A 27,006-nucleotide genomic window follows, 5' to 3' on the forward strand; every position below is an offset into this window, starting at 1 on the left:
TATTATGCCTTTGGTGTTTAAAAAAAAAAGTATCGGGGTCTGGAGAGATGGCTCAGCACTTAAGAGCACTGGGTGCTTTTCCAAAGGTACTGAGTTCAATTCCCAGCACCCACATATCTATAACTCCAGTTCCAGGGAATCTGACACCCTCAAACACCAATGCACATAAAATAAAAATAAATAAATTATAAAAGTATTACTACCAGGGATAGGGGATGTTGAATACTGGCCTGGCATGCACAAGGTCCTGGGTTCAGTCTTCAGGTACACACACACACACCACAGGGACACACAAGCATTGCTCATACATGCACACATACATGCACGCTTGTACCCTAATCCAGGGTCATTTAAAATCTCTTTGTTACCTAGAAATTTATCTTGTTCAGTTATGTCTATTTTTTGTGGTAGAATGTGGAGGTCGGAAGACAACTTGCAGGAGCTGGTTCAGACTCACATGGTCAGGCTTGGAGGGAAACATGGTTTTTTTTTTTTCACTGAGCCAACTTACTGGTCCTTGTGTTTTATATTGAGGTCTATAATCTAGTTTCAGTTCATTTTTATGAAGGATGTTCCTGTGTGCAAACCTGTGTGCAGGTTTGTTGTTTTGTCTTTTTTTTTTTTTTTTTTTTTTTTAATGTAGATATCCAGTAGTTCAGGATCTTTCTTTGAAAAGGCTGTCTTTCTGCCAGTCTAATTCTGTGTGTGTGTGTATATATTACATACTTGTAAATATATATATCATATATATGGACATATATATGTGTGTATATATATGTATGTATGTGTATATATATGTATGTATGTGTATATATATATATATATATATATATATATATATATATATATATTATGGTTATCTTGTCTATTTAGATTGAGAGACTCCACTGGATATTTCCAGAGAGAAGTGCAAGGTATGGAAGACCCAACCTCTCATAGCGGGGCATAGGAGAAATGAAAGGAAAAAACTGAAGATGCCCACCAGGCCTGGGCTCAGACTGAGCTAAGTAGTGTCTTTGCTCCTTTGGGTTGATTTTTGTCAGGTGTTTGGTCTCAGGTGATTAAAGTAACTATGCTGCATCTGTTTGTTTGTTTGTTTGTTTGTTTGTTTGTTTTTGCCAACATTAATCAGTTGTATTGATTGGATGTTCTTCTGGGCTCTCTGTTCTGCTGTCCTTCCACCCCAAGGCAGATAGGAAAGACAGATGCCTACACACCACTCCGTCACTCGGGAGGCAAAGACAGGAGGATTGCCTGGGCTACGTAAGTAACCCTGGCTCAAACTAGTCATCCAACCAAAGGCTGGTGGTGTAGCTCAGTGGTGCAGCAGTTAACCTAGCACGGATTTAATTCCCAACACCACAAAAGAAAAGTTTCTCAATGGCCAAAGCAGTGTTACAGAAATTATCAGTCAGGACATGATCACCCTTTGACTTGTCTGAGATAGGGAATCACTGTGTAGTCCTGGCTGGCCTGGAGCTTGTTGTATAGCCCAGACTGGCTCAGATTGGTAGAGGTCTACTTGCTTCTGCCTTTGGAACGCTGGGATTAAAGGTGTGCACCGTCATCCCAAGTAGTCTTTCTTAAAAGGTTCTGTTGGTGATTCTGGGTCTCCTTCCTCTTCATATAAACTTTAGAATTAATTTACTGAGATTCAAAAGATCTTTAACTGGGATTGCCTTGAATCTGTGGATTCCAATGGGAAGAACTGATGTGTTGGAATGCCACAATAGTGAGCCAGTTTTCTTACAGAGACACTGGCATTAGCTTGCCCACATCCCTGGGCACTTTGGTTTGTCTGTTGATAATCAGACTTTAGCTGGGTAGCAGACACTCACAAGCTGTCTTCCCAGCACTCAGTGAACAGGCCATGTTCTCACATCCCTGTGAATGCACTGAGCTCAACGTTACAGATGGCAGTCTCAGCAGAGACAGTTTTTGAAGAGATAATGCCTGAAATCCTAAGTGTGAACAGGCTCGTTCATGCCTGAAATCCTAAGTGTGAACAGGCTCGTTCATGCCTGAAATCCTAAGTGTGAACAGGCTCGTTCAGGAAGCAAAAGGTCACAGCGTTGATAAAGTACAGTAGGAAAGACCGATTGTCGAATACTGATTTTGTGGTGTATTAAGTGATCACTTAAAGCACTGACTTTCCTTGCTACCTGGCAGTTCTTGATCACTTGCCTACCCTACCTTGTGGTTTAGAGCATAGAGTGAGATTTGAAACTGGATATAGCACTGAGGTCTTTCAGGAGCTGTCCTGGTCCTGTCCTGGCAGCTCCTGGCGACAGTTCGTCTACTCTTCACTGGTGTTGGACTGCTTATTCCAAAACGATCCCACAGCAGCATGCTAAACCCTGAGGGACTCAGACTGGGATGCTCAACGGTAGAGGCTGTGGAAGAAAAATGTTAAAGAAGTGACTTAGGTAAAGAGATCTTTAGTGAGACGGAACACATTTGCTGATCACAGACACGGGAAACCCTGGTGTTTAAGGATACCGTCTACCGTGTCCAGGTAGCTCCTCTGGGCTTTGCCTTTATCTCAGGAAAGTCAGGTAGTCCTTGGCAGACCTACAAGTTCAAGCCCACTACACCATAAAAACCCGCACTCCAGCCAGTGACTTACATTCACCCTGAAAACTTCTTCCCACTCTCCAAGGTTCACATACAGCCCTTGTTTACCCCAATAGTGTACATGCACCAGCTGTTTCACTGAATACCATCAAAAAGCTGTAGCAGTAAAATCCTGGGAGAAGGGCCGCTCCCCCCACGGCCTCTCCCAGAGGACCCTGCAGACCCCACCCTTTCAGGGCGCCACTTCATCCTTGCAGCCTGGTGTGCAGCAGTGTCCAGTCATCCTGAAGGAAGAAGCAGATCGCAGAGCTACAGACTGGGGCCAAGAAACAGTAGGTTAACATTTTTAGGGTGTTTTTAAAAAAGGTTGAAAAAAGTCTATGCAACAACAGTCCCTTCAGAATAAAGGAAAAACCAAACATTTTCTGGAAAATAACCTAAAGGTATCTGGTGATTCTGCATCTCCCAGGCAAACTGTTTAGTCCTCAAGGCTGATGACAGTAAGTTAAAGCTATGCCAGTTAAGAAAAGAGGTAGGGTGGGAGAGGGGAGGGAGAGGTGAAAAGGGAGTAGGCTGGCGAGAGCAGTGACCCATACTCTAAGGTGGATCTGAGTCCAGGCCATTGTGGTCTACTCAGCAAGTGCCATGACGGCCAGAGCTACATAAACAAGAGGGTGGGGGTATTGCTGGGCACAGACTTCTGTATAAAGTGATGAGAAATACATACTAGTGTTTCCTACCCAAACTAGATACATTGCCACTTGCGTGTGTATGTTCAAAACAGCAAATCTTGTTTCTGAGTTGGAGTTCAAGATGTATTTTGTGTGTGTGTATGGGCACTATGAAGATCAGTGGACAGCTTGCAGGTCTTGGCTCTCTCCACCTACCAATGGAGTTCCAGCAATTGAACTCAGATCGTCAGGTTTGGTGGTAAGTACCTTTATCACGGACCCATTTCAGCAGCTTCTCGAGTGTGTTGCATACTTTTAAATAATAGCTTTATGTTCAGCCTGAACTGTAAGTTTGAAGATGTCTCAAAAAGAATGTATAAAACTGAGCAGAGATGGCACACATCTTTAATCCCAGCACTTGGGAGGCAGAGGGGCAGAGGGGCAGAGGGGCAGAGGGGCAGAGGGGCAGAGGGGCAGAGGCAGGTGAATCTGAGTTTGAGGCCAGCCTGGTCTACAGAGCAAGCTCCTGGATGGTCAGAATCACACAGAGACACTCTCAGGATAAAGTTTAACTGGTTTATGTAGATATTCCTAAATTAACCTGGCTTTACATGTTTCAATCTGTGTCATTCCACTTTGAACATCTTGCTGTATTTGAACTTAATATTTCTCATCGAGGACCTTTTTCCTGTGTATATTTATAAGTAGTATTGGTTTGTAATTTTCTTTCCCTTTTTGTCTGTCTGTCTGTCCGTCTTCCTTCCTTTCTTTCTGATTGGCTGCTACCTCTCATGTGACCTTTACCAGAGGCCAGGCATCCATGGCTTCAGCCTCCAAAACTAAGGCTTTTCTTTTAAAGTCCCCACCCGGAGAATACAGCATTACCCAATAGAAAATGAACTGGTATGATGGTTTACGTTTAATCCCACCAGAGGCAGAGGTGGGTGGATTTGAGTTACAGGCCATCTTTGAAAAGAGAACAGATTTTTTGTGGCTTGTGAGTCTTGAGATTCCTGTCAGTAGCGCCAACTCCACTGACAGCAGCAAATCTCTGTTCTACTGACTCACTGGTATGGACTGGGCCAGGAGAAGACTCCACAGAGAGCAGCTTACTGCAGGCCTCTGAGCTGAGGGGAAGGCAGGCCAGGGCCTCAAGCAAGGCAAGCACGCCTTTCAAGCTGTCTGTAGCACCTCTTAACTTTTATCTATAGAACTGGAAGGCTGTCAGCTTTTTTAAAAAAAAGTCTTTAGAGATTTAACAACAAACACACTTCTTTCTTTGATCTTTTTAAAGTTTTTTGAGACAGGGTCTCATAGCTCTGGCTGTTCTAGAACTCAGAGATGAAACTGCTTCTGCCTCCCAAGTGTTGAGATTAAAGGAGCATATCTGGTGTATCATGGCTTACTTTTAAATATTCATTATTGTATCATTATTATTATGATGATGATGATGCCAAGCTTGGTGTAATTAAACCTTCTCACATGTCTGTGATGGCTAATCTTGGTTGTTAATTTGATTACGGCTAAAGTCAACTAAAACCCAAGTTGCTGGGCTGGCCTGTGAGGGATTCCTTAATCAGATTATTTGAAGCACAAAGGCCCACCCTTAAATCTGGGTCACACTTTCTGGTGGCAGCCCAATAAAAGGCTGTAAAAATAAAAAGGAGGTTTGCTCTTCCTGTACTTGGCCTCCCTTTTGAAGACAAGTGCATTTGCTCTTTGGGCCGAGGACAGTATTATGTCTGACTTAGAAACAAAGACCAGCAACTCTGCGGACTTCTCTAGGACTTCAGTTCCAGATGTGACTACACAGGCATCCAGTGTTGTGGACAAACAACTACTGGATTCTGAGCCTTTCTGTGACAAGTCAGCCATTGTTGGACTACAGTACCATACAGCCTGTAAGCCATGCTAATAAGTTCCCCTTTAGTCTATATATTCTGTTCTGTTCAATGGAGAGCCATGGCTAATTCACGTTATAAATTTGAGGTACTGTTTTATTAAACTGAATCACCATTTTTCCTGAGTTGCACTTTTGTATATCAGTTCCAAATACATTGCTTTCATTCTGATTTTTTCTTTTAATTAGTGGCTCTTAGTCATACTACATTTATTATTAACATTTGAGGCACTGATTCTACAGAATGGCTATTTTTCCAACATAAAACTACTTTGGAGGCATCATGAGGGAACCATTTTTAGAATAGTTATTTTGTATAAAGTACATGTTCCTTGATATGTGAAAGCTATGTCAACGATGGACGTCTTCCTCACTCATTGTCTTACCACTTTGCCTTTAGATGTAAAAATTTTGTCTGCTTAAAACATTATTTCATATGCCTTAGTGTTTTGTCTGCATGTGCATGCTAGATGCCTGGGGAGGATAGAAATAAATGGTACCCACAGTTCCTGGAGTTCAGGTTGCAAGCAGATGGAAGCAGCTCTGTGGGTCGTCTGCAACAAGTGCTTTCTGTCCCCATCTACTTGGTGAAGTCATATATCTAGTTTGTTGAATTACTTACTCGCTGTCATGAGTATGACACTGAACTTGGGGCTTAGTAGTTGGTTAGGCTGTTCTCAGAAAACTATGGCTATATGTAGAGACTGACATTCCCAGGTTTTTGCTTGTGCTGGGGACTGATGTCAGGGCAAGTACTTTAGACTCAGCTATCTCCCCAGAGTTTAGATTTATTACTACATTTTAGAAACATATCCTTACTGGTTTAGATAGGTTTGCTCAATCTAATGGCATGTCTTCAAATACTGGAAAATTGGCATCCTTTTTGTTTTCTGATATTCAATGTAAATGTTCCTCCACCCCTGTGATCTAGTTCACAGGAATTTTATTCCTGGATATTTTCATTATTACTGATTTAATTGGTATGGGACATGTGTGACTTTCATGAGAAAAAGTCAGAGGACAACTGTGTGGAGCTGTTTCTCTCCTCTTCTAATGTGGGTTCTGAGAAACACTGAGGTAACCAGAGCCGTCTCATTGCCTCACATTGAATTTCTAACTGAAACCACCCTGCTTCATTTTAAGTTGCATGCAGAGTTTTTCCAAACATGGCCATTCTGACAATGTCTTTGACACATTTCCTACACTCTTCTTTGAACATACTAGAGTGAGAACTAGATCAGTCCAGAATCTCTAACTTCAGGTATATATGAGGATGTTAAAGTTCTTGCTGGCTGGCTCTTGCCTTTTGTAGCTCTTTGGTAAGTTCAACTCTGAGTAACAGTCCTTATAATTCTGTATGGGAACCTCTGACAGCAGCAGGCTTGAAGGTGACTTCTGCACTACAAATCTACAAAGGAACTTGTAAGAAATTCTCAAAAACTGTTTCTGTAAACTTACTTAGAGATGTAAGATGTAAGATGTACCTGCAAGGTCGACACCTACACTGTAGGCCTTGCATTAATAAATTCCTTCTGCAGGTACAGCAGCCCAGGAGAGGGACCACAGAAGGGCGGCCCTCTTTACCAGTGCTGCCCCTTCACAGAGACGGGGATTTTAGGTATAACTGTCCTGACCCTTCCAACACTGCCTCCTCCGCCTCTGTACACACAGGACTCTCACTGTTCAGAAGCAGTTACCAGTAAATATTTGGGTTTTGGTTAGTTCCCATTTTCAAACAGGTGGTGACTCTTAACAAAAGCAGGAGAGATGAGCAGGAAATGATGATTATCTAATTCAATGTTTTAACCCTATTTTGAGGTGTGTAAACAAAGAATAAAGGCCAGAGAACAGAGCCAAAATATTATATGAATATTTTAATGCAAAATGCTTACCACTTAAAATTAGCAAAGCTTCATTTAAATTAAAATTCCATTAACTAAAGATGGTTAACCCCAAGAATTATACAGTAGTTACTTCTGCTATATAATGCCAGTCCTATGCAATGTATTTAGAACTGCATCATTAGCTGTCACTTCCTCCACTGCTCTTCTGGACCCTGGGGGGTGGGGGTGGGGGCGCTCCAAAGGACATAAATAAAATCCAATGAAACTTTGCAGTGATCCCTAATAGTTAAAAAGCCATTTGAATGAGCTGTCCAAACAAACAGCTGGGGAGTGACTGCGAGTACTGTTTCAGAGCCAGCAGGTCTTCAGCTTGGTAGAAGATCTAGGTGAAGTCACAGTTTCAGGATGCGTGGTCTGTAAATAGTTACTACATATACACACTTAGTGTCTGTAAACACTAGAAATATACATTAGAGACAGTACCCTCACAAGTCAGGTGTACTTTAAAAAAGAAGATGAGGTAACAGTAAATCTCAAAGTCCACAGGAATCCTGCCTGAAGAGTTTGATCAGCTGCCAATAATCTCCAATGTGCAGAGAGGAGTTAAGGTTTGCCCAAACTGGACTCACTGGCTTTCAGCATAGCAACTGCATCTTTCACTGCGTGGTAGATAACATTCTTCACCTAAAGCAACAGAAGAAAAAAAATGACTGCTTCATTAAGCCTAAAATTCCTCACCAAGAATAACATCACCACATACATGAACTTCTCTTAGAACTTAAGTCAGTACTCAATACATGTAATTTGAGGGCCTCTGTCTCCTGGAGACCAGAATGCCATACCCATACCATCCTTCTCTGAAGAACTTACAATCAGTTTTGGCCAAGGTGAGTGCAGTGTTATATCAGACTTCAACTACTCAAACATGAAGCAATATGAATGAATTCACTGTTAATTTCGTTTAAATTGTGATGCTCCTGCATAGCTCAGAGTGGCCTTCAAACCCTCCTCAGATTCTGGATTAGTGAGGTTGGTATTGCAATGTGAGCTGCCACACACACATATGCACAGTCTCTGAAATCCACTACTCAGTCTCTGAAAGCAACAGCCCTGCCTGATCCCAATGTTTAGTTCTTTGAATCCTGCTCTACCACAAGTAACAAAAGCACTGTAGTACAAAAGGCCAGGCTCTGTGTTCCAGAACACTTGGCTGGCGGCTAAGCCATGGATAAAGACTTCCAGTGCCTAAGCAATGACCAGGGTGAGGCTTCCTCTGGGCTTGTAGCTTTGTCACTCAAGTGCATGCATGGTAGGACTAGATAGAAAGCTATCCCAACTGTGACATGGCCAGATACACTGACTCTCCTTGTAAGGTCACTACTGGATCATGAGCCATAGGCAGCAAATGCCAGGACCTGGTGCTGTTTTTACCTGCAATTTATCTTCATGGTTGGTATGAGTCTGTGACAAATAACGGAATTCCTGAGTAAGCCAGAAGCAGTGTTTAACATGCTCTGGAGACACAAAGTCTTCAGCCACTTTGATACAGCTGTATAAGTTATGAACCTGGAAAACACCAAGTCACATCTGTAAGAAGTCCACAAGGTCACAGCAGAAAGGCAATAAACAAGAATAACTGGTTCTAACCTGATGTGGAGCTCCTGCTGGGATAAACACCACATCCCCAAGAAATTGTACAATAGCCCAGCCTTGAACTCCATACTCTTGATAAAGGCGCTTTCTCAGTGATCGGTCTAAATACCAGCTCTGATCGTGAATAGGATCATGGTCTGCGGGGTTCTCTTGACCCTGCTCTTCTGATACCTACAATACAGTAAAAATTGTATGCAACTTAGCAAATGTCAAAACCCAACAAGAGTGTTTCCCCTTCCCAAAATACAAGTAGTCAGCATCAGGCTGTCTTCGGTTATGTGTTCCCATGGGCAGAAATAGCATTCAACAGGTTCATTAACAGAATGAATCAAGAGAGTCACAAAAACCTTGCCTTCCTGCTATCACTTCCTATAGTCTGTATACTCTCTTTGACAATATTTTAGGTCCTCTTTTTAAATGTAAACGGATTCCTTATGAACCAACTTGTCTTGTACTGTACTTAGTGTCTGAGTTATGAAACAGTCCCAAAGATACAAACTTCTTTTTCCTACATTCAGTGTCTGGAAAACCATACTATTAAAAAGTGACATCATCAAGGGAATATGGTGACCAGAGGTCAAATAGTGAATCTTTAATTGATTTCTAGCAACTGGATATTAAAGAGCCATTTGTGTCAGGACCACAAATGGGCTAGGAATGTTCCTATGACAAATCTCTGGTTTGTAGTCAGCAGCCTCAACACTGAACAAGTTTCAAGAGAGACAGCACTACGTTTCCAGTGCTGGGAACTGCCACATAACATCCTGCAACGACAGTGAAACTGACTTCTCCCAGTTCCTGCTATTCCTTTAAATGACAACCACTTAAGTTGGGTCTCTCACCAAATGAGAACAAAACTAACAGAGACTTCAGCAACTCATTCAGAACATGAGAGCTTGGGGCCAAGAACTGACTTATGAGCTAATGAAATGCTCATATTTTCAAGGCAGTATTAACAACAACAAAGGCACAATGTGATGATCAGGCAAACTCAAGACAGAGCAAAAATCTCCAAGTGCATTAAAACAGAAAACAAACACAGAAGACAAGGCCTCCCCTTTTTTAGAATCCTTGTTTCTTAGCAACTACTGACAGCCCATCCAAGTGGTACGGATTTGCATTGTATGGGAGTTTATAGTATTGCTATTCTTATGACCCCCTCATATGGCACGGGGTCAGCAGCACACCTTCTTAAGGAACTCTCTTATCTTCTCTGTGTCCTTAGCAGCATATATATGCCAAAGGGCTCCTGGCTTCTCTTTCCCTTCAATAAATCGCTTGATTGTGAGTTCATCAGAATCTCCATCTTGGATGGTTCTAAGGACTTCTAGAACAAGAGAAAAAACAAGTGTGAACTGAGTATCCTGGCTTAGACAGTCACCCCAGCTTCAGTATTTCAAACCCTACCTTCTTCCTGTTCACACTGTCCTCTGGGAATTCCCACATAAACCATGACATTGGCTGCATCAGATACATCTAAGTGAAGATTTGTGGTCCCATATTTCCGATCTTCTGGAGTGATCAATCCTTAAGAAAGAAAGAAAGAAAGAAAAAGCCTGAGTGTACCAGGATACTTAGAACTAAGAATGTAAGCAAGAAATCAGAGTGGTAAAGTGACCTCTTGCAGGCAGGATTTGCTCAAAGGATGTTTATAGAAGCTAACTAAAGTTCATAACCAATGAAGGCTCAGAGATAAAAGGTATCAGTCAACGTCACTCAAGGAGTCCATTGGTAGTTGCTGCTGCACACACTGGAACAGCAGGCAGCCCCACCCAGTAAGAGAGAACACTGCCAGTGCACTGAATTCCCTTCAGTGTTCATAGTGTGTTCACAAAAGGCAGCTGGCTCACCTTGCTCTGTGGCCACTCCTGACTTTTGACACAAGCACTCTCCCTCTTGTAACCATAGAAAGAGGGTTATACTGTTTGGAGAAAAAAGGTTTCATTTCTAGCTTGCTTGGTGGCTGCTATGTGAAAGGCTAAAACCAAGGGATGGTAGTTTCCGTGCCGTCTAGGACCCGAGACGCCGGCTGCACTTGGCTTTGCTTCCATTTTGCTGAAACACCAGCCCTATGAATGCCTTGGGCATTTGGCTCAAATCATGGAATTTGAGAAGTGCTTTAAATGGTAAAAGAGCATATAACGGGCAGACAGTGAAACAGTCGTAATAAAGTGCTGACATGGCTATGCTGTATGGTATAAGAGCATAAGAGCACCTGCACTGAACATGGCAGCGTTCAATGAATCTAAAAGGTATTTCTCTGGTTTAAAAAAAAAAAAAAAAGAAAGAAAGAAAAAAGGAAAAAAAAGTACAAAATGCAAGTTAAAAAAGCAATTAACATGTCAAAAATAAGGTGAAGGAAACAAATTACATAGGACCACATGAAAGAATATCTTAAAACTCAGAGTACTTAAAGAATAAAAGCAGACTATGAACAAAAAATACGATGCAGAAAAATAGACTATCTTTAAAACATTGTGGTTTTTATGTTTGGGGTTTGTGTTGATTATACGTCACATATGTACATGTACTCAGAGGTCAAGGGTTATGAGACCCTCTGGAGCTGGAGTTATTAGCAGTATGAGCTGCTGATCAGGGAGCTGGGAACTGACCTAGGTTCTCTGGAAGAGCAGCAAGTACTCTTAACCACTGCGCCATCTCTCCAGCCCCGGAAAAATGTATTGATAAAATTGTAAATTCAAGAGCATGATAAACATAGACCTGAAAGACAGTAACCAAGAGACTGGGGAAGGGTTCCAAGGAAGAGTGCCCAAGGCATAGGTGGGGCTGCAGGCCGTTGTAGCTGCACACACTGTACAGCGGAGGGTGTGACAAAAGAAGGATAGCTGACTGCTACTCAACCCACCCACTCCAGTCCTGGGTTATTATGCTGAAACAACCAGGCCCTAAACTGAGGCAGCCTCAACTCAGATGGAACCAAGATTACATACAACAACCCCACCCCAAATCCTAAGGATCCCACAAGGGTTCCTAAGAAAAGCTTCTGCAGACACTGCCACCTATTGGTGTCTGGGACAGCAGATCTAACTTTGGCCAGAGACCGAGGACAAAACCTTCTCAGTCACTTCTTCTACAGCATCCTAACTTCTGTAAAACACACAGGCACTTGCAAACACGCACGCACACACACACACACTGTGTGACGTTAGTGGGAAACAACAGGAAAACTGACCTAGATATCCATCAAGACTGGAGTGACCGCACCATGGGAAATTTCTGCAATTACAGTTTGGTGTTGAAGACAGAAAAATATAAAACTGCAACCTGCTGTTATGCAAAACTGCAGCCATGAAAACCCATAGACGTGTGAGCAAGAAAGAGAGCTGTGTAGGGACCCAGGCAGCGTCCTGCCGCTTTTTAGTCATTTTCTCAAAAAGCTTGTTTCATCTCGACTGTGTTACGTTTCCTTCTTACCATAAGCATTGTACATCTTGGGGCCCAGGTCTGGCCGTACAAAGTAATTTGGCAGTCTGGAGGCCAGGTTCAGTTTGCCATCTCGCCTGGTGTACTCAGGCAGTGGAATGTTGGCCATCAGATCATCAAACCTAGAACAAGAAACCAAATAATTTGCAAAGCAAGCTTGCTTTTCTACTCTAGTGTACTAGGGCGTCTTTTGTTCCTTCTATACAGAAAAGACCTAATCTGATACAGAGATGGCTGGCCTTGGTATTTAAAACTATGTCCTGTGCTACAGAGATGAGTCCAAATGATCTGGAATGTTTCAGGCTATAAAGTTGGAAAGGATTTCCCGAGGGGAACTAGGCTCTGGGACACATTACTCTGGGGTGTCTGATCCAAGGACTGTCTGAAAACCAGCCTGAAAGTCTTCACAGCAGGGTGCTTCCACATTAAATGTGCAGACCATTCCTACCCAGATCTAAAGTCATTACTTTTTCTATCTCATTAAAATTGTACCTATCTCTTAAAGGTACATACACAATATAAAAACATCAGAACCAATAAAAACATGAAGCTGTCTTATACTTCCTTAAAAACTAGCTTCCTGCCATCTGAGAGACTTTGCACTCCCCAAGTGGAGGACAGAATTAGCTCAATCCACGTCTGAAAGCATACCTGGAAGGCATCATATCTCTAAAGTCTTCTCCTGGCGGCCAGTCCTTAAGTTTCAACACCATTGGTTCTTTTTCTTTTTCATTTTTCAAACGGTCTAGAGAGATTAACCAGAATAAAGGAATTTTTATTCATAATTTAGAAACAAAAAAGGAAAAGTTAGCTAATAATATTACAAATAAAGTATTTTATCTGAGATTTTTCAAAATCAAAGAAGTCCATTTGGCATACAAACACAACTTAGCTATCTTATTCCTGCCAATTGCCAACTCTTATTTTTATGGCAACAAAAAAAAATAAAGCCGTACCTTGGAGACAGCAAAATAAAGATTGTTAATTTCCATCTATCTATGGGGTCCTGTTTTTGAACACACAAAGCTTGTCGCTGGGACCAACTTTGCTTTCTTCAGTGTTGTGAGAGTACTAGTGTCACTCACTACTCACCTCCCCTCAGCGTCAAAACCCTCAGGGGCTCAAACTCAACCAAACAGAAAGGACTTGTTTTGCTCTGATAGGAGGTTGAGAGCACCTCCTGTTCTGTCTGGGGACTTCGGGAAGGACCACCTATATCCTCTTCCCTCTACCTTCTGGACTACAGATCAGGGCTGGTCAGAAGTATTCTTACAAGAGCAGCAGTACCTGCAGCAGGCCAATACGCCACGTCAAAAGCATAAACTTTGTAAAAAGAAAACCCAAAAGACAGTTCCTTTTGAAGTCCTGAATCTTCAGGCTCCCGCTGTTCTTCTGTCCACTCTTTACACAGCTTTAACCCCCTTGAGCAGTCTTTAATACGTACTTGGAACATCTTCAAATCCATCCCAGAAGTCTCCTACTGTGGCTCCTGTGATGATTTCATTGGTCCTACAATTGACTAGGTCCACTTCCTGCTCGCCAAACTCTTTCCTGAAGGACTCGGGTTTCCAGAGCTCAGTGTTTAATTTATGATGCACTCCCGACACCATCACCGGCTAAAGGAAGGAGGAGGAGATGAAGTCTGACCTCTACTAGCTCTTCCCCTCTTCAAGCAGCTGGTTCTTCTATTGCACATAACACCTTCATTACTCATCTGCTACACACTTTGCTCTCAGGATACATAATAATCCTAGATTATTAAGCTGCACCAGGCTAGGCATGTATGAACATGACATATACGCCACCGAGTGTTCCCTACAAGGCCATGAACACTGTGAATGGATCGACCACAGCTCAAGAGCCAACAGTGCAGTGCTGCCCTTGACAGCAGGTCCTGTAGTGGATAATACACCAATTTCAACGTGACACCATATGGCTGCGACCCATGCAAAACTACCTTCAGAGCACAGGGCTTTTTCTTTTGTATTTTCTTTTACATTTGTTTTTATTTCTATGCATACCCGTGTGCCTCTGAGCATGCCTTGCATCTGTGTGCAGGTGCACTTGGGAGCTAGGAGATGGTATCAGATATATTAGACACGGAGATATAGGTAGTGGCAATACAAACATGGGTTCTGGGAACCAACTCAGGTCTTTTGCAAGAGCAGCAGACATCCTTAACCACTGAGTTATCTACCAGCCCCGGCACAGGTTTTAATCCATGAAAGTGGGATATGTGATTTTTTTTTTTTAATTGCATTTTGTCAAATCTCAACAGTGTTTTAGTCACTTTCACTTCTTCTGTTGAGGTTGACCACACAAGAAAACTCAGGCCTGTCTTGTTCATCAAACCCCAAGAAACAGCTGGCTGAAAGCACTCAGATTCCAAGTACAGTATAGTAGAGTCAGTTTATACAAAACAAGACATAGCTACACACTGTCCTAATCACATCTACCCCAAACAAACTGTACTCTCCCCTCCACCATGAGCAGGCCTGAGAGACCTTGTTTACCACAACAAGGTCAAGTGATAGGATCTAGGTGGAGTTACCCACCTTGGCTGCCCGGAACACAGAAGCAGAACTGCCCCTGGGCTTGCCTTGAGACATCTCCGGCCATGACCTGGAATGGACTATGGACTATCCCACCCATCTGAAACCAGGAGGGGTTGTGGGTTGGGTCTTCCCCTTTAAATTGAGAGCTGAACATTAAAGCTTGGGGCCTTGATCAGAGAACTTTGTCTTGGCCTCATCTCTTCTTGCCCTCCTTCCCCCTTCAATTCCCAGCCCCCCTTTCAGGTGAACCCAGTTGACTTGTGGCCACAGCTACAACAAATCATACAAACACAGGAGGAGAGGAAATAACAATACCTAGGAGTCTGCAAAGAAGCAAAGTGGCCAGAGGCCAGGATTACCTGCCCTTGTTTCCAGCATTCCCTAAACACATTCCAATTGCTCTTATTGTTGGGGTCTTGCAAACACAGCAGGCGGTTGTCGCACAGCCAGTAGTGCGGAGTGTCAAAGCCAAGAATGCTAGGCTTGATTGTCAGGCCTTGAGGCCTCTTGGATAAATCAGAAGAAGTCTTGTTTTGCACCAAAGAGGCAAAGATGTCATCAAGGATTTTGGGTGTGTTTTTTAGTCCGTTTTCTGTCTGAATTTAATAAAACACACAAATTTTAGATATGCCATTCTCTGCTGAAAAAAAAAAAAAAACCCACCTCTATAATTGTATGATGAACATACATCACATCAAATTTCCACAAGAGTCCAGATTAGAGAACCCAGGTACAGAGGCAAGTCCTTAAGCTGGTCATTCAGGTTTAAGAAAGTGAAAACCAGGGTTAAAAAAACAAAAATAGCTGGAAGACAAAAGTGTCCCAAAACCCACCCATCTGGGCCGTGGAACACCTGCAGTGACATATGATTCGTGTCATCCTCTCTACTCAACTTCATAAAGGGTGCAAGTAATAAAAGGAGCACATACCTTTCCTGTGGATGAATTCAAGAGATTTCGAAGGAAACCAGAATTATTGTTGCTCACAGGTGTCAAAATTGTGCTGTTAAAGGTATGGAGGACTGTGCTGGACTTGTTCAGAGGAGGCAAGGGTGGAAGGCATTTGATTTCATTCTTTAAAATCGGCATAGTCAGCTGTTTTTCTAAAACAAAATGAAAACATTCAGATGTGCACTCAAGGCAAATTCCTTATTAGTTTCTATAAGCAGAATGGCTTCAGGGTCTAGCTCTCTTCTTCTAAAATTAAAAAAAAAAAATCTAAAAGAATAAAAACTAATGGCGTGTGATATGTCAGAGTTCCCAGTTGATGTTTTAAAACAGTATCAAATACCCAAGTGAAACCAGAAAATAAATAGTATGGTGATTTTTCTATTTCTATTTTATGGATGTGGGTGTGTCTTGCCTGCTGATGCCCATGAATGCCAGATAAGGGTATTGGATCTCCTAAAACTGAAACTACAGATTTGTGAGCTGCCACATGAATGCTAGGAATTGAACCTACGTCCTCTGAAAAAGCAGCAAGCACTCTGAAGCCCTAAGCTATCTCTCCAGAACTATAAATAGTATTTTAAAAAATTAGTTATTATTGTGTATGGCCTTAGCACACTGGTCAGTGCTCCTAGTAAAGTGCTTAGAAGGAAAAGAACCTTTATGTTACTCCCAATACAGAGTGAAGCTCTTAAAACAATTTTGAAATAAGTCATGCCAAGGGTAGTGGTGTTCACATGTGTCCCAGCTACTCAGGAGGCTGATATAGGATCAACTAAGTTCAGATTAACCAGACAACATAGTGAGACAGCCTCCCTCCCTTTCCAGTCTTAATTTCAGAGTCTGATTTATAAAAACACCCAGAGTTAAGCCTCACGGGGTTCTCCATCACAGCACTTTCCTCTCCGACTTCTACATGTTCAGTTACATGTACATATCTGCAGATGGTCATACTTACAAATCCTTTATGGATTCAAATCTCATTAAGGCTTTTTATCAAGACAAGGATCACCTGTGTATTCCTACCTATCCTGGAACTCTCTGTTTTCTGATCAGGCTGGTTTAAAACTCACAGAGATCCACCTGCCTCTGCCTCCCGAGAGCTGGGATTAAAGGCATCCACCACCATCACAAGGCTGATTCAGAAAAATTTTAAGATGTCTGTACAAAACAATTGACTTTCAACTTTTCTTTCTAGAAAGCAAAATGACCTAAAGTCTTATCTAACTTTATCTGATCCCAAAGTCCAGATCCTGTAAGACAAAGATGCAAAAGAAGACAGTACACTGAGACAGGACAGGACAGCAGAAAGTGAACAAACACTTGAAACAAGTCTAACAACTCAGGCTCATGGATGTAGAAGGAAGAGGGAACACAAAAATCCTAAGGAATGTGGAGAAGGCCTATGAAATGTCATCTAAGTACCACACAGCCCTGAGCATCAGTCACAGCCTTATCTCCTACTGGCACTGGCCACACAGATCAGGCTACCCGATAATTAGCTATGGATGTGTGTGTAGTGGTTCCCAGGGCTTGGCTACTCAATGATGAGCTAAGAGTCTAGAGTAATCACCAGAGAGCCTGCCACATTCTAACAGCTGGGTTCAAACCAATGATTATACAGACAGTCCTAGCTAAACTCTACAGGACACAAAACAGAAAGTCATGAAAGAAATGAGTAGAGAAGAGGCAGAACTGAAAGGGAGGGAGATAAACAAGGGGAAAGGGCCCAGAATGTGCTATTTTTGTGTAAGCTATGTCAGTAGTACTAGTAAGAAGTCTCAGCACCACTCTACTATCACCAAACATAATTTCAGCTTCACCTGAGTTGGATGAGGTGACGACAGTCCAATCTCAGGGGTGTGTACCTGAGTGACAGCAGGAAAACCTCCATGTTGCAGCATCCCAGTCCTGCTCTCACACCAAGTTTAGCTGCTAAGTCTATAGTGTAATGTGCTCAAAACCTCAGGAAGGAGGGAAACTCACCCTTGTTCTCCTTGTTGACATTCCCACTGGTAAGGTCGGCGAGCCAGTTTAAAGGTGAAGTGTTGGCTGGACAGGTGGGCTTCACGCTGCTGGCTGGCTTGGAGGCTGCTTCCCCACACACAGCCGCTGGCTCCAACACAGGGGAACTTTGCTGGACCACGGTCCCGAGAGTTGGTTTTTCTCCAGACAAAGATGTCTGTAAATGTAAAAGGAGAATCAGGTATAAGCTGAAGACTGACATTTTCCTTCTTCTCCAAAAGCCTGCCAGTAAAATACATAGCTAACACAGTCACACAATAGCCCCAGCTACTGTGACTAGAATAATCCTCTAGTAATAACACAGAACAAGGATAAGACAAAGATTTTAATTTTTAGATTTAAGTATTATTAATGAAAACAAAAGATAAGTAATGGACATACTTTGGTATTGCCCTCACTTACCAGCCAGGCTTACACATATCCCTACAGCCCCAAACACCAAGGCTTTAAAATGATTGATCTGTGCCTACGTTCCTTGGGAACTCAGCAGAATCTAGAGCAGCAGCATTCAAACCATTCGTACTGAGTCAGAGGATGAAGTGTGCAGGAAGGTGAGGGCTCAGAAGTCAGCACAGAGGATGCTCTAACTGCAGCTTTAAATGTGACAAGCTGCTCCTCAAAGAACTCCAACACAAACAACCACAACTTACCATTTACTGCTACTCAGTTGCAGTGAATTTACACATAAATTAGAAAGAAAGAAAAGGAATATCCAGGTTCCTGCGGTGGTCCTAGTCCTGGCTTTCTGCCCTCTCCAGTTACCAGTGCTTTCTACCATGTGCTCTCACTCGTGAGCAAGGTGAAACATGAGAAAGTCAGGGTGTGAGGCCAAAGTGACCCTTCCAGAAGACGGCAGAAAAGAATTTAAGTTCACCAGGCCTTTAATCCTGGCACTAGGGAGGCAGGGGCAAGAGATCTCTGTGAGTCTGAGACCAGCCCAGGCTACATACCCAGTTCTAAGACAGCCAGGATAAGGGAGACCTTTTCTTAAAACAAAAAGAATTCAAGTTCAGTTCTGGCACCAAGTACCACAGCTTTTCTAAGGCCATGCTCCTTCAATAATACAGCTTTAGAAAACACACAGAGTTTACTTCCCAAACACAAGGCAGAACAATAACTACTGGGTAAGAGAGGGAAAGAGGCTCTGAGTAGCTGTGATGGTAAGGATACCGACAAGGAAAGGCACCAGGGGATCAAATATCGGCAACAGAAGGAAGGACTCATTTTCAACTCTTCTGATATTATAAAGAAAAAAATACTAAAATTTAAAAATTTCAATTTTGTTTTTCTTTTCGAAGAACAACAATGTCAAACACACTAAGAAGTCACAAAGTACACAAGTGATGTGACAAGTGAGACTGAGGAGAGCCGAGTGAATGAGAGGCAGGCGTGAGTGGAGCCTCTCCCCAGACTGACTGCTGTCTGTGTGTTCCTTTCAAACACAGGGACAGAAGCCCTTGGGTGAGCTGAGAAACAGATGAAATCCTAAGGACAGTGAGGCAAGCATTAGCAGCAATACCTGTTTCAGGTCTTCCTTTAAGGCTGGCTTTGAGAAGAGCTTGAATTGCCTGCTGGAGCAGGGACAATTGGCCTTTATACCCCATTTTGCTCTGACGGAATGCACAATGTCTCCAACATCATAGAGGGCTAAAACAGAAGACAGAGGCAAGTGCTAAAGACAGCTACATGTACGGCCTTAACAGCAGAAGACGACTTTCCCATAGGAATGCTTTTCTCAGAGCACGATGTTCCAGTCCCTCTGTTTTGTCCTGCCTTTCTGAAGTGTACATTTTCTTTCCTTCTACTATGCTTTAAAAGTGCAGGGATATGAAACATGTTTCTTGAGTACTTTTAGGACAATACTAAAAGTTATCAGACAAAGTAAAAGCAAGCTAAAGCCCCTGTAAGTTACCCAAGACTCGTGAAGGGGGTGGGGTGTGATCCCTGCCTCACAGGAAATACCTTTGCCAGGAATAATCTGTGTGGGCATCAGGTTCTCAGGCTCATGTATCTGACTCTTGACACACCTTATCCAAGAGAAAGTCTTGTAGGCAGCACCTGCAAATAACGGACTTGTGGTAACTTTTCCATGAACCTCGAAACCCCAGTGCTTCAGAAACCATCAACCACAAACCAACAAAAGACTGAAGTCCAGTGTATCGGAGTGGAGAAGATTCAAGTTCTCACTCACCCTGTTGGCAATTCTTCCTCTTCATCCGGTAGCAATCTACACACACTCCAAACCCACACCGAGGGCACACCCAGTGCAGGTTGAAAATGGTTGTGTCACACACATCACACATTTCTCTAACTCCTTTGACAGCTCGTTTCCAAGCAACCTGCCCTGCAAAAATCAATAAGTCATTTAGTCCTGAGGTACAGAGGGTTTCTGAAGCCAAACACAGGTGGGAGCATGAGACTCCTGTGCTTACAGTTCCCACTTGGGCTGTTCAACTTCAGCACAGATGCTTCTGCCTCATAAAGCTCTGCTGTCCCTCAGCATCTGCCTGTCCAAGGGTGTCAGCATCACCTACTCAGGCCTGTTTGCACCAGACATATTTTGTTCTTCCTCCTGGAGGAAGTGACTGTGCTTAAGCAGCAGGTACAGAGCTGGAACTCACCCACACGTATCCTTACCACAGTTCCAACCTCACCAGTTCTTTTACAATCTCAAAGCTGCAGGGGCTATACTTTCTCCAAGGGGGGAAATGTATTCAAATTGCAACCCAATAATCAGCATTTTCAGATACCCTCAATTCACAAAGACTAAAAGGTCCTGAAGGAAACATTGTATTAAGTTACTGTAGGGTATAAAGTACCAAAGTCATGTCCTTCACTTGTTAAGTTAGAAACCTGATTATGCAGGGCCACAAATGACACTTGCTGGTACACAGGACTGATCCACACTCAAATACCCAGCAAAATAAGAAACAACCCAGGACTCTACAAAGCCACATTTTCCATTCCACTCTTGGAGAAACAGGCTTCTGACTACATATACCAATTGGAGGCCCTCCCCGCAAAGGGAGGAGTATATAATAAGATGGCCACATCAGTATCAGAAGGCTTCCAGGAGTAGGAGCAGGGGAACACTGCTCTGAATGACAGGAGGCCAGTGCTACTGAACAGAAGTCAAGTCAGCATCCACTGGTTCAACACTGGTGCATTCTTGTTCCACAGACACACGTTTTTTTTTCATAACCAAGTCTGTGGTGAACATGAATTAATTCTCTACCCTGAACACATCCCAAATGACATTTCAGTTTACACTGACTCATTCCAACCACCAACAAAGAGCTACTACTGTACTATAATGAAACAGGCCAGGCACAATACCAACAACTTGAGGCATTTTATAAGGTTTTATGAGCTCAGTCCAACTTGTTTGAATTAGAGTGTCCCTAGCCACTACTTGTGGTGAGCACCTGCTCTTACTGTCAGGGTTGAGGTAAGGACTGATTAAACCTTCTGGTACTGTCAGGGTCAAGCTAAGGACTGATTAGGCCTTCTTGGCAGGATGACCTCTTTCATTATCACCCACGGTATTTCATTTCCTTCTCTAAGTCAACCAGCTTCTTATGTAAGAGGAACAGGATAATCATAAAACCAAGAAAGAAAAATCCACTACAAAGAGAAAATTCCTTAATTATACTTTTAAATAACAACTCCCTGTTTGAGAAAACAAAAGGTAACAATAACAAAAAAAGAAAAACCCCATTATCACTTACTAAAGCAGGTCTGATTAATCAGGAAGGAAGCAACTAATACATTTCAAAGACGTGTCTATGCACTGCAGTCAAATGTAGACTGGCACAAGAGCAGCCATTGTAAGTCAAGTTTCTTTACATGCACTACTTTTACCCAGATCTATTTCAGAAGGAACCCATCAGCGTAATGGGAAACTTGTGTCACTTACTCTATCCAGAGCACAGAGGAAAGTTTAAATAGACCTCTGACTTCTAACACATGAATAGAAGCGTAATTCTAAAGCTGTCCCCACCACATTCAAAGTAACTCCAGGAGTTCCTGACCTCCAGGAACATGTCTGGATTCCTTCCATTGCTTAAATCTAGGAGGTAGGTCTAGGAGAGATGGCTCATCCTTATCAGTTAAGAGTACTTTCTGCTCTTGTAAAGAACTGACCACTCCCTCACACCCCCTTTCTTTAGTCCCTCTCACTTCACGGAGAATCCCACTGTGGCTTTGATGTCTTTTTTTTTTTTTTTTTCCCCAAACTTAAGGTCTGCATGCAAGAGAAAACCTGATTTGTTTTTTAATGTTTACAATTTTATAGAGAAATTTATGTTTCTATTGTTTAAAAAGGTTCCCTTTATTCAAACTCCTTTGTCCAGAGTGAATCAATTTTGTTTTCTGTCTTGTTGAAACATGAATGATTGCTGTGCTGGGTATAAATGAAGGTTAGACAGTACAGTTTAAGTTCCCAGCACTTAGTGTATACAGGTTTAGCCAACACACACATGGAGGCTGACAACCATCTACAACACAATTCCTCGAGTTATTCTAGCCTCTGTGAGCACCAGGGACATTTGCAGTGCATTTGCATACATGTAGGCAAAACCACTCATACACATAAAATAAAAATATATAAATCTTCTTAAAAGTCTAGAGAAATAAAGAACAGGATCCACATTTATTGAAAGTATTTTGCTGCAGTTGTTTATGGTAAGTACAGCTAAAGTTCTTAGGAATGGTATAGACACTGCCATTCAAACATACTTGTTATCCAGAATCCAAAATGACAGATACATGGCACTTCTGGCGTGATATCTTATTTCTCCAGAGCAAGTACACAGAGAAAAGTGTTATCCTTCCAGACACTACCTTGTGATGATGCAAAGGCAGTCCATCTCTTACATACTAGGCTTCCTGATAGTGAAGGAGTGCTCCAAACGAGTAGAGGGCAGCTTCAAACTGAGCTAGCAGTTGCAGCTATCCTTTCAAACCAGGATGTGGGAAGAACTCACTCCATCTGAGCTGGTTCCACTCAGATGCTGGGACCTAACCCACAGAGTGGGACTCAGGAGGCTTAGGGTATGCCTACCTGGTCTTACTGTCTTTAATATGTACTGTGAATTAAGAATCTTTTGTTGTAATCAACCTTGAGGTGTCATCCCACCTTCTGGTGAGCCTGCACTTCTGGAAAGGCTGTGCAAATGCCACTAACAACTCAGGTTGACCCTTCAAACCAAAAGGAGACGTTACACCTTTGTCTCACAACAAACTCCAGATAGAACGTCTCAGAAGAAACCTATTATAAAAGGAAAACCACAATGTCATGGTAGTATCCACCTAGACTACTGGTGAAAATAAAATCCGTGCAACTTAGGTGTCAGAAACAGAAGTCAAGTAGGACTCAAACATCCTGCCCCCTAAGAGATGCTCTTACTGTGTGGCTCAATAGTTGACATAGCTTCCTTCTCAGAAATCACCATTTGACAGAAGTGGTCTCCAATATTGGCTAGGATATACTTTGCTGTGTCCAAATCGGTCCCCACAACATTTTTGGTCAAAGGCAGCCACAGGCCAATTGCTTCACTGTCGTATTTGTTTGGTGTTAAGAAGCCTTCTACCCGCAACACACCATGTTTGTTGAATTGTAACCTGGAAGTGGAAAAACACATAAGATTGATTTATAACTTCTAATTACCACATAAATACTATTTCAGCCAACAAAGCCTCTCCTGGTTTTCTGTACTCTCCATGGCTAATAGTAGCCAATTACTTGCTAGTGACTTGGAAGGATTTAAAAAACTAAGTAAAACAAACACTAATCACCATTTTTCTCTTCAAAGGGAGGCTACATATGGTATAGGAGAGAGATGTGTATTTTGTACTCAAGCCAATTTTATCATGCAGCCTCCAGTAGACAATCTACTAGAACTGGTCTTGACAGCAAAGACAGTAACAAAAATAAGTAAACCAACAACCAGAAAGTGAGATATCTGACTAGAAGCACTGCAGCTAGAACCTCACAGATTTGAGGGTGTCTGCTGTCCATACACACCCTCGAGGCTCATTAGAGTGTGAGCTCCTAAGACTTTCAAAAGGAAATGTTAAGATGGAACTCAGAACCTAAGAAATAGACAGGCAGGCTGAACATATTCTCAGAATGCACTCTCAATATGTGGAAGGTTTGAGAAGCTATGGATTAGTTTTGAATAGTTTTTAAAACCTAACATTTTGCCTGTAGCTGGAAGTGTACGTCAATATGAAACATAGAAGTGTGATCTAAATGGCCTGTTTATTTAATCCAGCTCAGCAATAATTTCCAACTTACATCTAAAACTATATTTTAAATTAGATTAATAGACAAAGACAGCAAGAAGAGACAAAAGCACCACTTGTTTATAGTTGAACATGAAAATATCTTGATATCTGAGAAACAGTACTATCTAATCTTTATTTATATGCAGAACTTCATGTCTCAAAACAGAAAACAAAGTTGCTTCACTACAGACAAAGGAATTTGAATAAAATAAATCTTATTTTTTGAACAGCACAATAAAAATATGCAAGTTTCATTATAAAACTGCAAACATTTAAAAAAAAAAAGACAAGTCAAAGAAGAATTCTTTGTGAAATGGGAAGGACTAAAGAAGGGGACATGAGAGAGTAATCAGGAGAAAAACAGTATTTAACACATGTATGAAAAGACCATCATAAATTCATGTGTTTGTACAGTGGGAATATATGCTAATGGGAAAAGTAAGATAATACCGCTGGTAGAGTAAGAGACATTGATCAGAGGTGGAGGTTAAGAGGAGGTTAAGACTTAAATTATAAACAGCTGTTAAGCCGTTAGATACTGATACATTGTCTATACTCCTAGGGCAATTAATTTTTCTGACACTTCTGTTATAAAACTGCATCTTTCTAGTAAAGTTGTATAAATTATTTTAAATTGTTAATGATCTATGGGAGGGAGCATTGTTAACATACTGATTTAGAAAAAGCAGCAATTTTATTTCTTTTTGTCTCCTTTTTAAACCATCAGTTTATTAATGATTAATTTCTTCTGTTTACTCCAGGGTTCATCGTGGTAACCAGTGACTATGCTACTGTGTCTCACTGGTGCACTGACAAATGTACTTAATAACTGTAACTCATCTAATTTAAAGAGGAGTAGAACAAAACAGAGGCAACACACAAAGAGAAAAGTCAATGAATTACATAATGTCAACAAATTTGAATGGAAGAAAAAAAAAACCAAGAAAGGCAAATACAGACAGGCATGCTTGACGCTCCAGTGGGCATGGACAGTGGTGCACCTTTTCTGCAGGGCAGTTTGGCCGAAGAGCCTTAACACACACTTGACCCAGCAATGCTACTCCCTAGACATCCCATCAGAATACAGGGTCAGAGATGTGGGCAATGAGGTTATCACGAGACAAAGTGCTATATAATAGTTCTAATGCATATAGTACAGAAACTCCAAAGTATTTGCAGAAGATGGATACTCCTTCTTATGCTTTGGTGAAAATTCAAAAGAGTTTATACAATACACCAACTAGGTGTGCCAAAAATTTCTGACTAAACACTAAAAATTCACTATAAAGAGAATATTACCTGTGCATTTTTCTATGACAATTATCTGAGAAGTCTGTACTTTTAATATGTTTTTTTTTGCTATAGATATGAAAAGGATCTGGAGATTTAGCTTGGTATACATAAAGAGGGCTGGGGACTTAATGCAGTTTGTAGAATGCTTGTGTTCAGCATGCATTGGGTTCTATTCTTAGTACCAAATTAAGTCAAGCGTGGTAAGTGCCTGTAAATCATAGCACTCTGGAAACGGAGATAGATCAGGAGTTTGAGGTCATCCCTGGCTGCACAGAGTTTGAGGCTAGCCTGGGGAGTATAGGAAAAGGTGTAAAAGAGTAAGATACAGAAAGGTCTACATTATCAAACACATAGTAAAAATATAATTTCTATATTCTACATGTTCTGTGAGAAGAAAAAGTATGCAGAGGCCAGATTACCTTAGTCTTTCCTCACAAATACCTTACCTCCTGAAGTGAAAAAAGCGACAGAACACTGGCGAGTCCTTCTGCTGGTCCTTATCTTTGCGCAGGCTGTCCAATCGACACTCCCGACACTTGGGCAGCTGCGCCACAATGTTGACACAGGAATCATCCTGAACAAAGGCCTCCCCGCTCTGCTGTAGCTTCTTAAGTTTATCTGGGTCTGTCAAAACTGACTTCCGGGCTGGAGCTAGGAAAGTAATTAAAAAAAAAAAAGTCACATCTCTGAATAGAACATCAACATTTGACTGAATTCTGGTAAAGAGTCAACATTCCCAAAGTAGTGACACTTCTATTTTTGGTTCAGCTAAGATTTCTGAAAAACAGCCCAAAAAAAGATAATTAAAGGAACAACTAAGCAAAGTTTTGGTCTTTGTAAACAAACAATTTGGCCACCTAAACCACCTTCACAATGCTAGTTGAGAGCAACCTGCCAGGAGCGGTCTCTAAAGATACTCAGGGTTTGGTTATGCCCCCAGGCCTGCCTCAGTAAATGGCAGCTCTGTTGCTTTGCATGCTTAAAAAAAAAAAAAAACTAGTTTAAAGTATTTTTCATAAAGCACCCTTAACAAAAGCTATTCAAAATAAAACCCTATCGTTCTCCTGCTAGTCTACAAAATGAGAGCTAGTGACTAAATGCCTTCCCACGGGATCACCTGCCTTACACTTGCTGCACGGGCAGCCTCCTTTTAGGATTAAGAGCACTGGTTAAAAACAAGACCCTAAGTAAACTCAGATTCTATGCTGTACGTGGTAATTGGCCTAAGAATTAGAAAAGGGAATGTTAATGTCTAAAGGAAAAGGCAGAGCTGTCACAGCAAAGGGTCAGTTACTGTAGCCATCTGAGCAGGAGAGGCGTCCACGACCCATAAGAGTATCTCACAGAAAAAGACCTTCCTGAGGGCTCCAAATGGAGTCTGGGTATATGAGTTCTTAGACAAAAATAAACTCAAAACAAAAGCACACTATAAAATACTAAACAATGCTGTCAGCCCTCACTCCAATGAAGAGTGAAAGAGAAACCAAAAGAGAGAAAAATTGTAATGGTTTAGCTAAATATTTCTATCAATTAAAACACAGGTATTCTTAAGATTAAAAACATGCTAGTTCAGTGAGATAACCTTCTTTTCTTCTTTCTATTATACAAAATATCTACGCACAAGCCTGATGCTAAAACTACAACTAAGTTGCTAGCTCTTTAAAAGTCTCTTTCTATCCATGTCACTCTACAGAGCTAGCCTACCTTTCTCTTGAGCTCCTCCAAACCCCAAAGGACGGACTCCTTAGCTCTCTTTCCTAGATATTGCTTTACCTTGTCCCCCCACTGATGGCTGCTTCTCTGTGGTTCCTA

At 41.8% G+C, this 27,006-nt stretch overlaps 1 protein-coding gene across 3 annotated transcripts in view; it reads right to left on the reverse strand.

Annotated features, from left to right (window-relative positions):
- Positions 1 to 7,004: 7,004 nt before the first annotated feature.
- Positions 7,005 to 27,006, reverse strand: part of Kdm3a (lysine demethylase 3A) — a 43,696-nt gene continuing 23,694 nt past the window's right edge. For all 3 annotated transcript variants that reach the window (XM_034511307.2, XM_034511310.2, XM_034511308.2), the window contains 16 exons: positions 25,641 to 25,845; positions 23,021 to 23,235; positions 19,805 to 19,957; positions 19,576 to 19,671; positions 19,133 to 19,260; positions 17,575 to 17,770; positions 15,571 to 15,743; positions 15,001 to 15,237; positions 13,531 to 13,702; positions 12,738 to 12,831; positions 12,078 to 12,208; positions 10,050 to 10,169; positions 9,830 to 9,969; positions 8,637 to 8,813; positions 8,421 to 8,555; positions 7,005 to 7,673 (listed from right to left, as the gene is read on the reverse strand). In XM_034511307.2, coding sequence (XP_034367198.1) covers positions 7,593 to 7,673; positions 8,421 to 8,555; positions 8,637 to 8,813; positions 9,830 to 9,969; positions 10,050 to 10,169; positions 12,078 to 12,208; positions 12,738 to 12,831; positions 13,531 to 13,702; positions 15,001 to 15,237; positions 15,571 to 15,743; positions 17,575 to 17,770; positions 19,133 to 19,260; positions 19,576 to 19,671; positions 19,805 to 19,957; positions 23,021 to 23,235; positions 25,641 to 25,845 — 2,453 coding nt within the window. In that variant the 3' untranslated portion in view covers positions 7,005 to 7,592. The remainder of the gene's footprint in view (positions 7,674 to 8,420; positions 8,556 to 8,636; positions 8,814 to 9,829; positions 9,970 to 10,049; positions 10,170 to 12,077; positions 12,209 to 12,737; positions 12,832 to 13,530; positions 13,703 to 15,000; positions 15,238 to 15,570; positions 15,744 to 17,574; positions 17,771 to 19,132; positions 19,261 to 19,575; positions 19,672 to 19,804; positions 19,958 to 23,020; positions 23,236 to 25,640; positions 25,846 to 27,006) is intronic.

Source organism: Arvicanthis niloticus, chromosome 9 (genome assembly GCF_011762505.2).
Source record: "Arvicanthis niloticus isolate mArvNil1 chromosome 9, mArvNil1.pat.X, whole genome shotgun sequence".
NCBI lineage: Eukaryota > Metazoa > Chordata > Mammalia > Rodentia > Muridae > Arvicanthis > Arvicanthis niloticus.